Source organism: Talpa occidentalis, unplaced genomic scaffold, assembly GCF_014898055.3.
Source record: "Talpa occidentalis isolate TD23 unplaced genomic scaffold, MPIMG_talOcc4v2.1 talOcc4.11, whole genome shotgun sequence".
NCBI classification, from domain to species: domain Eukaryota; kingdom Metazoa; phylum Chordata; class Mammalia; order Eulipotyphla; family Talpidae; genus Talpa; species Talpa occidentalis.
This window is the reverse complement of record NW_023601104.1, coordinates 62146087-62160457: the sequence shown is the minus strand read 5'-3', so window position 1 is coordinate 62160457 and position 14371 is coordinate 62146087. Positions and strand designations below refer to the sequence as shown.

Genomic DNA, 14371 nt, shown 5'->3' with positions numbered 1-14371 from the left:
TTTATTTATTTATACATACGTACAAGCACTGTGTACAGTGAGAAGCATGGGAGGGCGAGAGAATTCACCAGAGCCAGAGCGGGGAACAGAGCAGGCAGACTTGATGAAATATACTGCTGAGGGGAGCAGCAGGCGCGGCAGGAGAGGTCTGCGCGCCATGTGGGACCCTCACTGGCAGGCAGCCGGGGATGGAACCGGTGCTGCAGAGGCTGCGGGCAGCTCGCAGCCCAGCGCTCAACCACTGCGCCACTAGGGGAGGCCCTTAGTTCTCACTAACCTGAAAAATCTGTATTCCCCGCATAGTCAATCCAAGGGTCAGGGAAGCTTCAATTTCCCTCTTATCCTGCAGGAATAAAATTGTATGAAAAATTATGTATTTCCCCTCCAGTGGACAACTCAGCAGCAGAGAAAAGAGACAAAGAAATTTCAGATTTGTAAAGCTTCTGATTTAAGGTAACTTTACTTATCTTTCGGTATTTCCAATTTTCTACAAAATTTAAGATAATCATTTTTGAGCACATATTCAATCAATTATGGTATATCCCACTTTTTTTTTAAAAGCTTGAGATTTCAAAATGTTAGTGGTTTAATTGTGTACATTTTCATATATAACAATATTCTAAATATTTACAACATTGAAAACTGCAGTTAAGAAGCCCATGTTTGCTGTGTCTGCACGATATTTTAAAACCTCTATCTTTTCTCAGATGACAGACTCTAGAATATAATGCTATGGTTATATTCTTGAGATGCACTGGACTTTGCATTTAAAACTGTGTAAATATCCTACTCTGAAACCAAAACTAGAGGCAATTCTAAATATTTAAGGCTCTCTCTCATGAAGATGATAATAAAGCTATAAAAGCTTTACATTCAGTTTAGAAAGAAAATCCTTATTTTTAATGAGTTCAATTATCACCTGCCAATATGACCATACATTCCACCTATTAAACCATAAATGTAAAAAATAAACTACAATAGCAAAGAGAAAGAAATTCTACAATATGCTCTGAGGTTTGGCCTCATCTTTTAAGGGCTCATCTTCTAATAAGTGGGTATAAACTATGAAGTTCAAAACAGAAAATCAAAGTGAAGTAACTAAAATATTTTCATTAAGAGATTTCTCAATAAAAACAATAAACGAATATGTGTAGATCTTTGCCATGGTTAGTGCAAGTTTTCCCATAAGCATAGCAGGAAATATTTTTAGAATGTGAATCCTGTCTGGCAGAGTAAAGAGAAGACATAGTCTATTTTCACTATTTGGACTGATTTTCCCAACTAACGTATTTTTATTTCAAAGAAGGCACATGCTGCGTATGTTTAACAGGAGAAACCAACATATCACGGTGCATTTAGGCAAATTTCCCTTGCAAGGCCTGTTTTGATTGCTTCCTGAAATAAGACTGTGTTTATAAAAATGTTGGTTCAAGGATGGTCTCACTTGTAACAGGAATCTAGAAAACTTAAATAAGGGACCAGGAAAATGAATAACTATAAGAAAGTGAAAATCAAAATCAACAAAAAACTATGAACCAGAGACACTCTATGGGGGGTGGGGAGAAGTGAGGGGAGGGATTGGGGTCAAAACAAGGGGGTTGCAATTGTATGGGGAATGTAAAAATAAAATTTATTTTTAAAAAAATGTGTTTAAACATGCCCAATCTCTACATAAATCTAGAAAAAAAGGTTTGTAATCTTTAAAAAAAAAAAAAATGTTGGTTCAATATGCATGTCGTGTGTATTGTTGGGGAAGGTTTATTTTATCTCACATATTTCCTGTCCTCGGTCTACCTATTTCCATTTTTCAAGCAGGTTTTAAAGGAAACTGTTAATGGCTGCCACTTGATTTCTCCAAATAATGAAAACTGTGTTCATAAAGAAACAGTATCTTATTTCATTCAGTTACATTAGTATTACCTTGCTTTAAGCAGATAATATTGTCATTCTCTATACAACAAAGTACTACATTTTAAGCAAGATTGAAAGATTTTAACGGAATAAATTGGGGCTGTTTATTTCACTGAGGGGTTATTAATGGTATTTTTTATTTTTTAAAGATTTATTTTATTTTATTTATTTATTTATACAAGCACTGGGCACAGTCAGAAGCACGGGAGGGTGAGAGAATTCACCAGAGCCAGAGCAGGGAGCAGAGCAGACAGAAGGCTGAAGCACACTGCTGAGGGGAGCAGCGGGTGGCAGGAGAGGTGGCCGGGGAGCAGCTGGGGATCAAACCAGCGCTGCAGAGGCTGCGGGCAGCTTCGCAACCCAGCGCTCAACCGCTGCGCCACCAGGGAGGCCCATAATGGTATTTTTTTAAAGTACCACATTTCCCTAGTAAATAAGAAGCAACTAATATTTACTAAGTACTCATTAATGTGCAAGGCACTTCCACCTGGTTATTTCAGATTCATTACCTCGTTGAATCCTGCCAACCTTGTAAAGTATATGGAATCATACTAATTTAATACATAGTGTAGGGTTATAGTTATAGTTGCGTAGAACTCTAGCAATAGTAAGTGGAAACAGAGACTTTCTAACTGATACCTAATTCCAAGGTCACATAATTCATACTTTGAGTACATTTAAAAACATAAACTTTGTCAAAAATATTTTTTATTTTTGCATTTTCTCAGGTAAATTGAGGTGTCACATGTTCTGTTAAGGAAAAAAAAAAAGCCCTCTGTCCTTAAGGAATCTAGCCTATGCGATCTCGTAGAACTCAGTTATGCCTTTCAATGATGACAGGGATTAACAGTGCATCTCTTGCACAGATACCCTCCTTTGGTCTCCTATTAAGTTTTCTAACCCATCAGGAAGATTATTCAGCAATACATCCAAACCCCAGAGCAGTCTCCAGTGGTCTAGTTTCGCTACTCTTACAAGAGTGCAGAGATACCAAAAGCACAATAATAACCGTAATGGTAGCAGCAGCAAATTTAACATTTTGCTTAATATGTGCTGGGCACAGTGTTAAGCACTTTTCATACATTAAACCCTTTAGTGCTCATCAGTCCTCACAGTTAGGTTTCTTATGAGCCCCCAATTAACTACAGGGAAACTTAAGTATAGAGAGGTTAAGTATCATGCATAAGGTCACACAGTAAGAGATGAAGCTGGGAGTCAATTCCAGACAGTGAGGCCCAACAGACCACACTTTTAACTAATTCATCCTATTTGGTTTGAGAATATAATTTTGATTACTTAATTGGGAATTTAGAAATCCTTGCCAAGGAAGTGACATTAGTGAAAATAGGGAGGGAAGGGAGAAAAGGAAAAGACAAGATGATAATAAATACTAATGTGAGTGATTTCCTTCAGAGTCGTTCCCCAGTTGTTATTTGGATGTGTGATCCTTGACAGGGATGGGAAAATGAGGCTAGAGGCACACAGGATACAAAAGAGAGTAGCAAACTTCAGAGAGTGAAGGAAATATGGAGTTCAACATTTTAAGCACTGTTTAGAAGAAGACCTGGGTTGAATCCTGGCTCTGTTAAATATTGTCATCTTCAGTGTATTTTCTGTTCTGTAAATGAAGGTTACAGTTCCTATCTCACAGAGCTGCGAGATTAAAAAAGAAAAGGATAAATGTAAAGTGCCCCAAAAAGACAGTATTTGCTAAACATTAGCTTTTGTAGCAATGTTCTTATTAATAGATACAATGCACACAGAGTTTTGATTTGAGGAATATTAAAAATTACTGTGCAGAAAATCAGATTTAGGAAGGAGAAAAAATTATTTCATGATCACTGAAAAGCCAGATTCATAATTTACAGCAGTTTATTATCTTAGTACTAGAACCACTGAAAATATTGCACCTGCTTCCGGGCGAGAGGAAAGCCTTACTGACTTCCAGACTGACCTAGGAGGACAAACAGCAGTTCATATGAAACTCTTAAAATAAAGACCTGTTAGAAAATAAAGTAATAACTTTAAATAAGAGCTTATCCTAATTGAGGGGGTGTTTTCTGTCTCAGAAGCTACAGATGTTACTACAGTTTTGTACCTTATATAATCTGTAGTAATGAACAGCCACGTCATCCAGTCGAACAGCCTCTTTGATATACTTAAGATGAGCCTCAGAAGCTGTCAGCGCAAACTGGTCTTTGTGCATGTTGGGAATGTGCTTCAGGATGTAGTCCTTCCCTCTCTTGGAAACAACCTGCAGAATACAATGGGTGTGCATTGCAACAATTGTTAGAGGGAAATCAGTGTTCCCCTCATCCCCAAAATGATAAAAGGATGAAAACCTAAAATAGGCAACATAAGTCAGCTAATTTCTATTAGAAATTCCCCACTTTTATTCTGTTTTCACCACCTGTTTTGCTACTAGGCTAAAGCAATGAATATGAAAAGCTACAATATCAATTTAGCTGTAAAACTGAGTAAGAAAAATCATAAATGGAAATGGAAAAAATATGTTCTTTTGGTTTTAGAACCACCCAGGGGGAAAAATGCACACTTGCAAAGTTTTTTTGTTTTTTTACATATCATTGTCTATACTTGTAAAATTATTGGTACCATAAAATATACCTACTGTCAGCATATTTTCAAGTTCTGGATCTATCTCTTTTAAAAGCATACCCACAGAGTGGGAGGTTCTGAATGTTAATATAGAGAAGGCAGGGGACTGGAGGAATTCTCTGAAATCTGGTTTTTTGCAAGAGGCTGATATAAACAGCTTATTGAAATATTTATGAAAAAATAATTTCATTTAAAAATTACTGCGGGCCTCCACTGGTGGCGCAGTGGTTGTGCGCTGTGCTGTAAAGCTGTCAGCAGCCTCAGCAGCGCTGGTTCGATCCCTGGCCGCCAGCAAGGGTCCCACATGGCATGCAGCTCTCTCCTGCCGTGCCCGCTGCTCCCCTCAGCAGTGTATTTCATTGGTCTGCCTGTTCTGTTCCCCACTCTGGCTCTGGTGAATTCTCTCGCCCTCCCGCGCTTCTGACTGTACCCAGTGCTTGTATAAATAAATAAATAAATCTTTTTTAAAAAATAAAAATTACTGCAATTCACTGTGTCTCAGGTTTTCATGGCATAGTAGCCTCAACTTGTAGAAGTCAAAAATATATAGTACCCAATAGCTGCAGGCTGAAAGAAAGGTGTTGATAAGTTAAAATGGTTAGTTGACTTTATATGAGTTATAGACTATGGAAAGAAGTATGCAATGAGAGCAAAAAGCACTGCAGTGATCAGAATAAATTCTCTATTTTTGGTTTTAAATTGTTTTTATAGACATTCACATTTTATTTTTTCCTGCTAAACAAGACCAATTACTGGCCAATTACCAAGTTTTGAGGACCCAAATTACAAATTTTTCTTTCTGGACTCTTTTACATAGAGATCATCTAATTCAGCAATTGTTAACCTTTTTTAAGTCAAAAAACAAAGAAAATAACATTTGTAAAAACACTGAAGTAGGTGGTCTTGGTAATCTCAAGAGTTTAGGAAATTGGTAGCTGGTACTCTGGATGCCATGACACACTGATTGGGAAGTTCTGATTTCAATGAAGATTCAGTGAGTACCTGATGACAATTAGGGAATATAAATACAACCTAATTTTCATCCAACACTGATATGGGATACTTGAACTGCTTTTGTGGCTGCTCTTTAACAACTGAAGCACTGTAATTCAGTAAACAAAATCTTACAATAAGCAGCTCAATATGAAATGGAAAAAACAGGGGAGGTAAAGTGTGTACCTGTCCTTTAGAACATACTAAGAAATAGACAGGAGAGAAATGGATCATTTGAAAGTAAGATGTAAAACACTTATTATCAGAACCTAAGTGAACCCAAAGGAGGGACACTAGAGAGTCTGTCCAGAGGGAACCACACCTGAGTTGAATCTTGGCAGAGGAGCAGGAATTAGCCAGGTGAAATAGGGAGAGGGGCTTCATTGGCTAAAGTAACTAAGAGAAGAAAGGCCAGAAGTATGAAACACCACAGCAGGTGTGGAGACAGGAATTACTGAATGTGGTCAGAACATAAAAATCAAGGTGCAGGGCAATCAGAAAAGAAGTCAAAAAGGCTGGCAGGCCTATATTCCAGAAAGTTCATAGGCCACGCTTCAGAGTCTGGGCTTCATGCTGTAAGTAGCTGGGGAGTCTTTGAAGAACTAATCAGAAATGAAATCAACTCCTCTGCAAGCTGTAAGTAAAGGCTGAGGAGGAGACAAGACACCGCGGCAGTGATGTTAAGTGCTAATGAGAGCTGGAAGCTGGGATATGAGAAACAATAATAGGAAGAGAATGCAATAAACATTTAGGAAGTTAACAACAGAAGTACAAGAACATTTTATTTCTCAAGCTGGGTATGGGTAATTAAATTCATGTTGGAAGTTGCTCTGAGTGACTGCATAGGGCAGGAAGACAGAAGGGTGATGTGGATGAGTTCAGCTGGCAATGTGCCAGCTGACATCAGATACACAGAGTGAGGAATACATAGAATGAAGGTAGGAACAAGAGGAATTTGATGTGGGAGCTTTGAGGTATAGAGGGAAAATAGTCATATCCCTGGGAATGGGAGAGAAATGTATTTGGGAATCGTTAGCACATAGGTAGTAGTTAAAATCATTCATTTGGGTCAGGTTCCCCAGGATTTAAGTGGTCAAGTGTTAAATACAGCCAAGGAATTGAGGAAAAGACAAAAAAGGTCTACTAAGTTTAGCAATTTAAAGGTTACTGGTGACCTCAGGGAGGGCACCGTGAGAGGAGTGTAGTGGGGAAAGAAGCAGATGGAAGAAGTGGGTTGAGGGTAGTACGTGTGTGGGAAGTAGAGAAGCTAAAAAATCAAATATACATTACTTTTTCAAGAAGCTTAAACTGAAAAGGAAAGGCAAGAGTGGTAGCTGTTGTTTCCTCTCTTTCTCCCCTGAGGATGGCGTGGTGTGAACTGAACATGTTTATGTTCTGCCTGGAGAGGAGTTAATGTGAGCAGAGGTTAAAGAGATAGAAGAGAAAGCAGAGACGTGGAGGAAAGATGGGAACAGATATGGAAGGGGGGAGGAGGTAAGGACAGTTGAGACAGCTCATGTTGGAATAACCCAAGTTTTCTATGGCAGAAGGGGGTGGTCCCTCTCTGGTAGTGAAGGAGATAGCAGTCAGCGCAAGGAGTTTACTTATGCTTGTTTTCTCAGCACTGGAAAAGCTGTGAATGATCTCACCTTTTAAAGAACTGTGTTATCCTCTTTTTTTCCTGACAAAAATGCTGCTCAAATTAAGAGTAAATAAGGTCAAGGCCAGGTAAATGTCAAGAGAAGACTAGCAAATTTCAAGTTCCACCATATTTAGGATGGAGTTATCTTCTCCCCAGGAACTATAAACAGACTGAGGACAAGAGACTCTGTACCTATCCTGCTCTCAAGTGTTAATTTTTTATCTGGGCATCATTAAGCTTTACTGGCCACAAAATATCCGGGTTTCCATTTCTTGAAGCAACATCAGTAGCAGTACAATAAACGAAAAATGTGCTAGAGAAAACACTATAGAATTTGAAAACAGTACCTACCCAAGATGGGAAGTAAGCTTCTGGCTCAAAGTATTTTCCATAGTGTTTATTCCTTTTGAAGTTCCCAAGATCAGCCTGCAGGGCAAAGGCTGCCAGCAGGAAGTAGGCCTCCTCTCGGAGTACACACTGAGAATGAAGAACTTGTTTTCTCAGGTGCCAGTAATAATAGTATCTTGCCGCTCTGTCACTAGGAAAATAAAAGAAAACAGAACTCACATTTTGATGGAACAATCCAATGGCATGTAAACAGAACCCAAATCCTGCTCTCCATCTGGTGACAAGGGCTCTTCTGTTTTTGCTCCCTCCTCTCCTTCCTCCCCATCACTCACTGAAAAGGGGGAGGATGCAGCTAATACGGACTCCTGCTTTCCTGAGATCACAGCCAGTCAGAACTCCAAGTCAGAATCCCAGATGGCAAAGATAACATTTTCTAAGGGCTGTAACATTTTTCATTGAGAGAACGGGGGCAAAACATGGCAAATCTTTCATTGATAAAGTATTATACAGAAGACTAGGTATTTGTTGTCTATATTAAAATAATTTTGCTGTAATAATACTGCCCATGTGACATGAAGAAAGATAAATTTAAGGGAACAATCCTGGCTCTAATGTTTGCTGTTTGTTTCCATTTTGTTTTTTACATGAGCACGTTGCAAATCCTCTAAGATCCTTTAAAAATGTTTGTTTACTCTGCCTTTCTAGGGGAAAATTTGCTTTAACTAAGTTTGTTCAGTAAGAATGAAGGAACTGAAGTTTTCCTCAAATATTTTTAAGAATTAAGTAGATGTTACTTTATGGGTGTGTTTTTATAGGCACGTTATGACAATCACATTACTCCTTACAAAGTGACATAGTAATAGTATGATCACTACAATCCATTGAGTCCCCATTATATACAATGAGTAAGAAGTGCTTACAGAGGAAAAACACTGTTGAAGCTCCAAAATATGTCACAGGCAAATAAGATGTCTTTCTGATCAAAGTAAAATACTAAGGAAAAAACCTCTGTGTGTGTGTGTATTTAATGAGCTTATTTGCTTCCCAATTATTTTAGGTTGAATGTTTACCTGAGACTCATAGTCCATTAACTGATGATATAACAACATATGGGCTTATTTTAAGCAAGATCATGTTTAAGTATGCAGGGCTTAAAAATAAAACATTTATGTAATTTTTCCCCTCGGGGCAGAGAACTTTTTGGAGCACTTCTTTTTATAATGCTCACCAAACAATATTTGGACCAGTTCACCCTTGGGGGAAAGGGAACAAGTATTGGGATCAATTAAACATTCATTAGCCCCAGGGAATTAATTAGAGGCTAAATAATATTTTCCTCCTTTCCAGCACATTCCATAGGTATTAGGTAAACTGAGTAAAAATTTTTGTAAAACAACATTTCTCAGCCTTAAAAAATAATTCTTTATGGGCTAATGTGTTCAACTTTTTAATTTGCATATGGCCATTGCCATATATAAAGCTCAAGAGCAAATTTCACTAGCCAAATATTATCTTTGTTTCTTTTTCATGGTGTTTCTCAAAATTTAAAAATAGGTTAAACAGAGTTCACATTTCTAGTGTTTTTTATTAGCAACCAAATCACGTCTGAAAGTTTTCCAGCACTGAATCCTCCCATACAAACTTTCTGTAACTTTCTGATATGGTGACTTCTGAGTATGTTATCATGAACATGGTACTCATGCACTCACCTCCAGAAAAAGAATCAATTATCTGACCATGCCAAGTTGGAACCAAGGTCCTCACAGGATAGCCCCACTGGTCAAACTCTTGCTTTAAAGATACTGCCAAGTGCAGAAGCATGACCCCAAGGGTGAAAAGAAAACCAGGCCGTATAAACACTGAGCATTTTTATGAAAGAGAGTTCTTGTTCCTGTTCTACTCCCAACCTCACCATCAGAAAAGAATATAATCATTAAATGGATTTCTCTACTCTTCACACAAAAGTGCTAGCTCCTTCTTGAATGTATTATTTTCTTGGTGACTGGAATGTTCTTGAAAATGTGGAGTACAGAAAGTATGAGCCTGTGAAACTAATAACATTTTGTTTGACAGTCAAATATACTTGAACAGTATTTATTTAACAGGTATTTAGTGAATATCTACTCTGCTTCTGTTTCAGTAACTGAGGCTATATGAGCATGCAAAAGGATTTTTTAAAAAGGCCTACTCTTGTGGAGCATGGCGGCAAACAATAGACATGAATACTTTATTTGGAATGTTATAAGGAATGCATGGGGAAATAATCTCTCCTTGTCCTCATACCTGATCAATCTTCCATTTTCCACATAATACTGCACACGGAAGTGGATGATCATAGGCGGTCCAAACTGGTCAATACCCTGGTAGAAAAGATATATAAAAATTAAGCTATTTTCAGTTACTGTAGAAATGGTTTTCAGAAGCAACAAAATACCATTATGTACAAGATATTTTTTAACACTAAATTTAGGTGACCTACCAGGTTCATGAAAAACCAAAAAATTACAAAGCATTACTATGTTATCTGATATTCATTCACTGTAATGCCAATGACAACATAAGGGAAGATAAAAATAAATGTCAGTGGAAATTTCTAGCCGAGATTCAGCTCTTCTCTCAGCTCTGTCCCCTGTGGTGACCATTTGCTCCTCATTACAAATGTTCTCTTGTTCCTCTGACATTGCACATACCAAATTCTAGTATGCTGTTTGTTTATTTAGACATTCATGTTCCTTACTTTGTAGTTGGCTTTGAAGTAGCCTTTCCCTTTATTCTGAAAATTCTTAAATACAAATTGGATGATCTAGGTTCAAACACAGGGATTTATTCCTGACTTACTAGTATGACCCCAGAAAACTACATAAATTCCCCATGAGTGTTGCCCCACTAAATGAATTTGATGTTTACTAAAGACATTAGTATAATAAAATACAAAATATCATGTGTAATATGAGCAGACTTTTAAATTACTAATAACAATCAGAACATCAGTTTGACAAATAATAGTCACAGGAGAGGAATATTTTTTCCACATTTTCATTACAAAAAATTCACTGTCCAACATTATTTGAGCAGATATCCAAAATCTACTGAGCTATTAATACTTGAGCTATTAATAGCTATGAGCTGTTAATGAGCTATTAATACTTGACTAATATGACATTTTAGAACTTAAATTCTTTCCCTTCTGTGCATGTAAAGTACTGTTAAATATTTTTCTAATGTCTGAGAGCTAAAATAAATCCTTAAAAAAAATCAAAATAATTTTGCTCATAAATGTTATCTCACCCAAGTGACTTCGTATTGGCGTACCTTGCTGGCCTCTTTCTTCCATTCCTTTGGGCAATACTTATAAAGCTTTTGTGACAACTCCATATACACATGCTCATTATCTGCATAATCAAAAAGGAAACATGATGATAAAGAACAGATTTTGATGAAAGAACAGAATATACAAAGAAACAACTTTTTAAAAAGCCTTAAAATTTGGAAATATACCCTGAATTCACACACTACTAAGAAAACTCAGCAAGATACTAAAAGATGAAAGATCCTGTGGAGTAGACACAAATGAGGTTCTTTATGAATTATTTTGCTTTTGCAAAACAAAATGTATATTAGAATATGTGACATTTAGAAGAAATTTAGTTTTCAACTCCTGATTTTTCTTAATTTCTAGGGTCATTAAACACATAGTCTGAACTTCCAACACAGTTGGCATTGCTTGGTCTTAGAAAAGCATGCTTTTTGCTAGGTTCTTAGTGGATTCTTTCAGTGGTACAATATAACAAAACAGGACAGAAACACCATCTTAATTGCTGCGTAAAACATTAGAAACATTGATGACATCAGCCCATTTCTAAGTGAGGAGCCTGACCCCTGACCTAAGACATGCCTTCCTTGTGTCCTCACATAAAATACAACATCACAAAATGATAAACTACTACTTGCATTGTCTTTGAGACTGATCTTGTAGGAGAGGAGACTCTTAAGAGTGAAAAGAATGAATGCTGAAATACTTCTTCAAGGGAATGAGTTTAAGATGAACAGAAGGTAAAAATCCATTTTATTTATTTTTTTACCTTTTTTTTTTTTTTAAATACAAGCACTGGGTACAGTCAGAAGCACAGAAGGGTGAGAGAATTCACCAGAGGCAGAGTGCAGAGCAGAGCAGAGCAGGCAGACTGCCGAAGTACACTGCTTAGGGGAGCAGTGGGCAACAGGAGAGGTCTGCACGCCATGTGGGACCCTCACTGGTTGATCTAAACAGGGCCTCCCCGGTGGCGCAACAGGTTAAGCGCAGCGCTGTGAAGCTGTCCGCAGCCTCTGCAGCGCGGGTTCTATTCCTGGCCGGCCGGGGAGATACTCACATGGCACAGTAGACCTCTCCTGTCTCGCCAGCTGCTCCCCTCAGCAGTGTTTTCGGTCATCTGCCTATTCTGCTCCCTGCTCTGGCTCTGGTGAATTCTCTCATCCTCCCATGCCTCTAGCCTGTACTCCAGTTCTTGTATAAATAAATAAATCTTTAAAAACAAAATGATCTAAAGAAGACAATATAAAGTACAATAATTTTCTTATTTCCTAGGAGATTTTTTAAAAGATAGATCTATTTCACAAGAAAAACTTCAGCATTCCTATCTAACACAAAGGTTTGAATCTCATTTTTACTAAAAACCATGGAGAACACATTCGATCACACTGTCACTCCTGACTGAAAGCAGGGGTTTGCTGGAAAAGTGCCATAAGATAATAGGCAGGGGAAAGCCACCATAAATGGCATTGTAAGTCAACCAATTTGAACGAAAGGAATAAGGAAGCGATCCCAGCGACAAGAGAAGATGCTACTTATAAATCCACTTATCAGATCAACTAAAACCTAACTCCCATGTCTCGTATGTTACTGATTAAACATGAAATGGACAAGACCAGACAACCTTCCTGTTCAATCTGACTTGGATTTGGCTTGAGTTCCTGTCTGAAGAAGCAACATAATAAATAGAACTGAGACTCTTTACCATAAGAGCACATATCTGTTTTTTAACTATTGCTGTGTCTCTACCATTTGATGGTTTTACCAGAGCTGTGCACTTTAAGGATTCTCAAGCACACATCAATCCTGCAAAGCTGGTGGAACAATAATTTTAATTTGACATGTGAGAAAACTGAAATAGAGGAAAGTTAAGTGACATGTCTAAAGCCACACAGCTAGCTAGTGGAAGAACCAGAATCAGAACTAGTTCATCTCATTCCTGTTCCAATGTTCTTTCGCCACACCACAATCCAATCTTGCTTTTAAAAAGGACATCTTTATAAATCTAATTTTGAAATCTAAGGAATAGCAAACTGGTTTTATTAGACTGACTTGTTGAACAATAAAGATCAACAGTGAGGCTGCAACTGTAGTAAGAAGAATTATCTTTGAATATAAAAAAATAAAATTATTTAGAATCAATAGGGCACCTTCTTCCAGACCATTTCCTGAAAGAATGACTGAGGAAGTACTAATAGAAAGATGGAGCTGAGCATTTGTGTTTTTATTGCTTTAACTACCACAGGAAGAAAGCGAAGAGCAAATGGCTGATTCATCAGTTCCTGATATATTCCCTGCTACATGCTCTCTGGCCCTTCCTAGAAAGACAGCTGAAAACAATTCACATTACGGAGGAGAAGGGCTGTGTTGATCACTGATCAGGATATACTTTCCAACCTGACATAGCTAAGCACTTTATGGTGTGAACCAGATCGTCAAGATCTCATAGGCCATCAAATTTAAACCAATTCCAGTAATAGAAAATAATTCACATCCAAGAATAAGATATAAAAATATTTCACACACAAAAGTCTCCTTGAAACACTGAACAAAAGATATGAGAGGGTTTAGGAATCTAGAAGATTAAGTTAGAGAAATTTAGTGTGATTTGAAATAAGAAAGCTTATGAGGAATGACTATCAAGTTAACCCTGGCAACTTAATTCTAAGGTGTTATGGAGCAAGGGGGAGAGCGTGGAGTGGGGAGAGAAAGAAGGGGAGAGGAGAAAGCTTATATGAAACCCATTACTTGGAAATCTCCAAATAAAGTACACAGAAGAAACTGAGCCCATGTCTTCAAGTCCCATGGTCTGATGGGAAAAGAGAAGGGATGAGGAAGGAAAAAACGAAAATTAACAGACCACTTTGTTATATACCACACAGGCAATAGCAAGAGAACTTGCATAAAGGAAAGCCCGTTTTGTTATGTCCAAATTTCTTTTTAATGGCAAGAATTACAAAACAATTAAATTACAAAACACCTCAGATAATCTCTTACTAGCTTTAGCTGTTCCCTGAGTACAAGGACAAAAACCAAGCATGGTATATTAAAACATAAAGAAGCAAATACATAAAATCCAGACTTATAAAGAGGAACCATTTTTTTAATTCAATCTTTAATACATGATCTAAAATTCTCAATGTTGTAAGAAATACACAACAGTAAATATTTAAAAATGAATATTAAACTAAAAATAATCAGTTAATGGATATTTTGACAATCACAATTTTAAGACAATATGCTCAATTTAAGTCATAGCTATAAAATGTCATTTCCTTAAGGACAGGTGACTAAATCCATCAGAGATGGTACTAAGACTTACTTTGTATAACACTTAGTCCAAAGAGGTGACAATCCTTTAGCCTGAGTAGGTCACACACCTGAACCAGCAGCTGGTGACATAGAATTTTAACCTGTGGAGGAATCAAAGCATACTTTGAGGTAATAATTCAACCAAGTGAGCCATGATCAGGCCATTTAATACATTATGTATACATCCTTGAAAGAACAAACTGACATTAGCAAAACAACTGCTGGTTTATGGAAATTAT

General features: G+C 37.4%; 1 protein-coding gene across 10 annotated transcripts in view; it reads right to left on the bottom strand.

Moving 5' to 3' along the window:
* FRMD6 (FERM domain containing 6) overlaps positions 1-14371 on the bottom strand; it is a 136465-nt gene that overhangs the window by 42907 nt on the left and 79187 nt on the right. For 8 of the 10 annotated variants that reach the window (XR_008549987.1, XR_008549986.1, XM_054690358.1 and 5 more), the window contains 6 exons: positions 14143-14233; positions 10799-10902; positions 9794-9870; positions 7514-7700; positions 4010-4165; positions 278-343 (listed from right to left, as the gene is read on the bottom strand). Coding sequence is in view for 8 of the 10 variants with exons in the window: in XM_054690358.1 (XP_054546333.1) it covers positions 278-343; positions 4010-4165; positions 7514-7700; positions 9794-9870; positions 10799-10902; positions 14143-14233 (681 nt within the window). In the remaining 2 variants the exon portion in view is untranslated. The remainder of the gene's footprint in view (positions 1-277; positions 344-4009; positions 4166-7513; positions 7701-9793; positions 9871-10798; positions 10903-14142; positions 14234-14371) is intronic. The other 2 variants (XM_054690363.1, XM_037503333.2) reach the window with 1 other exon arrangement.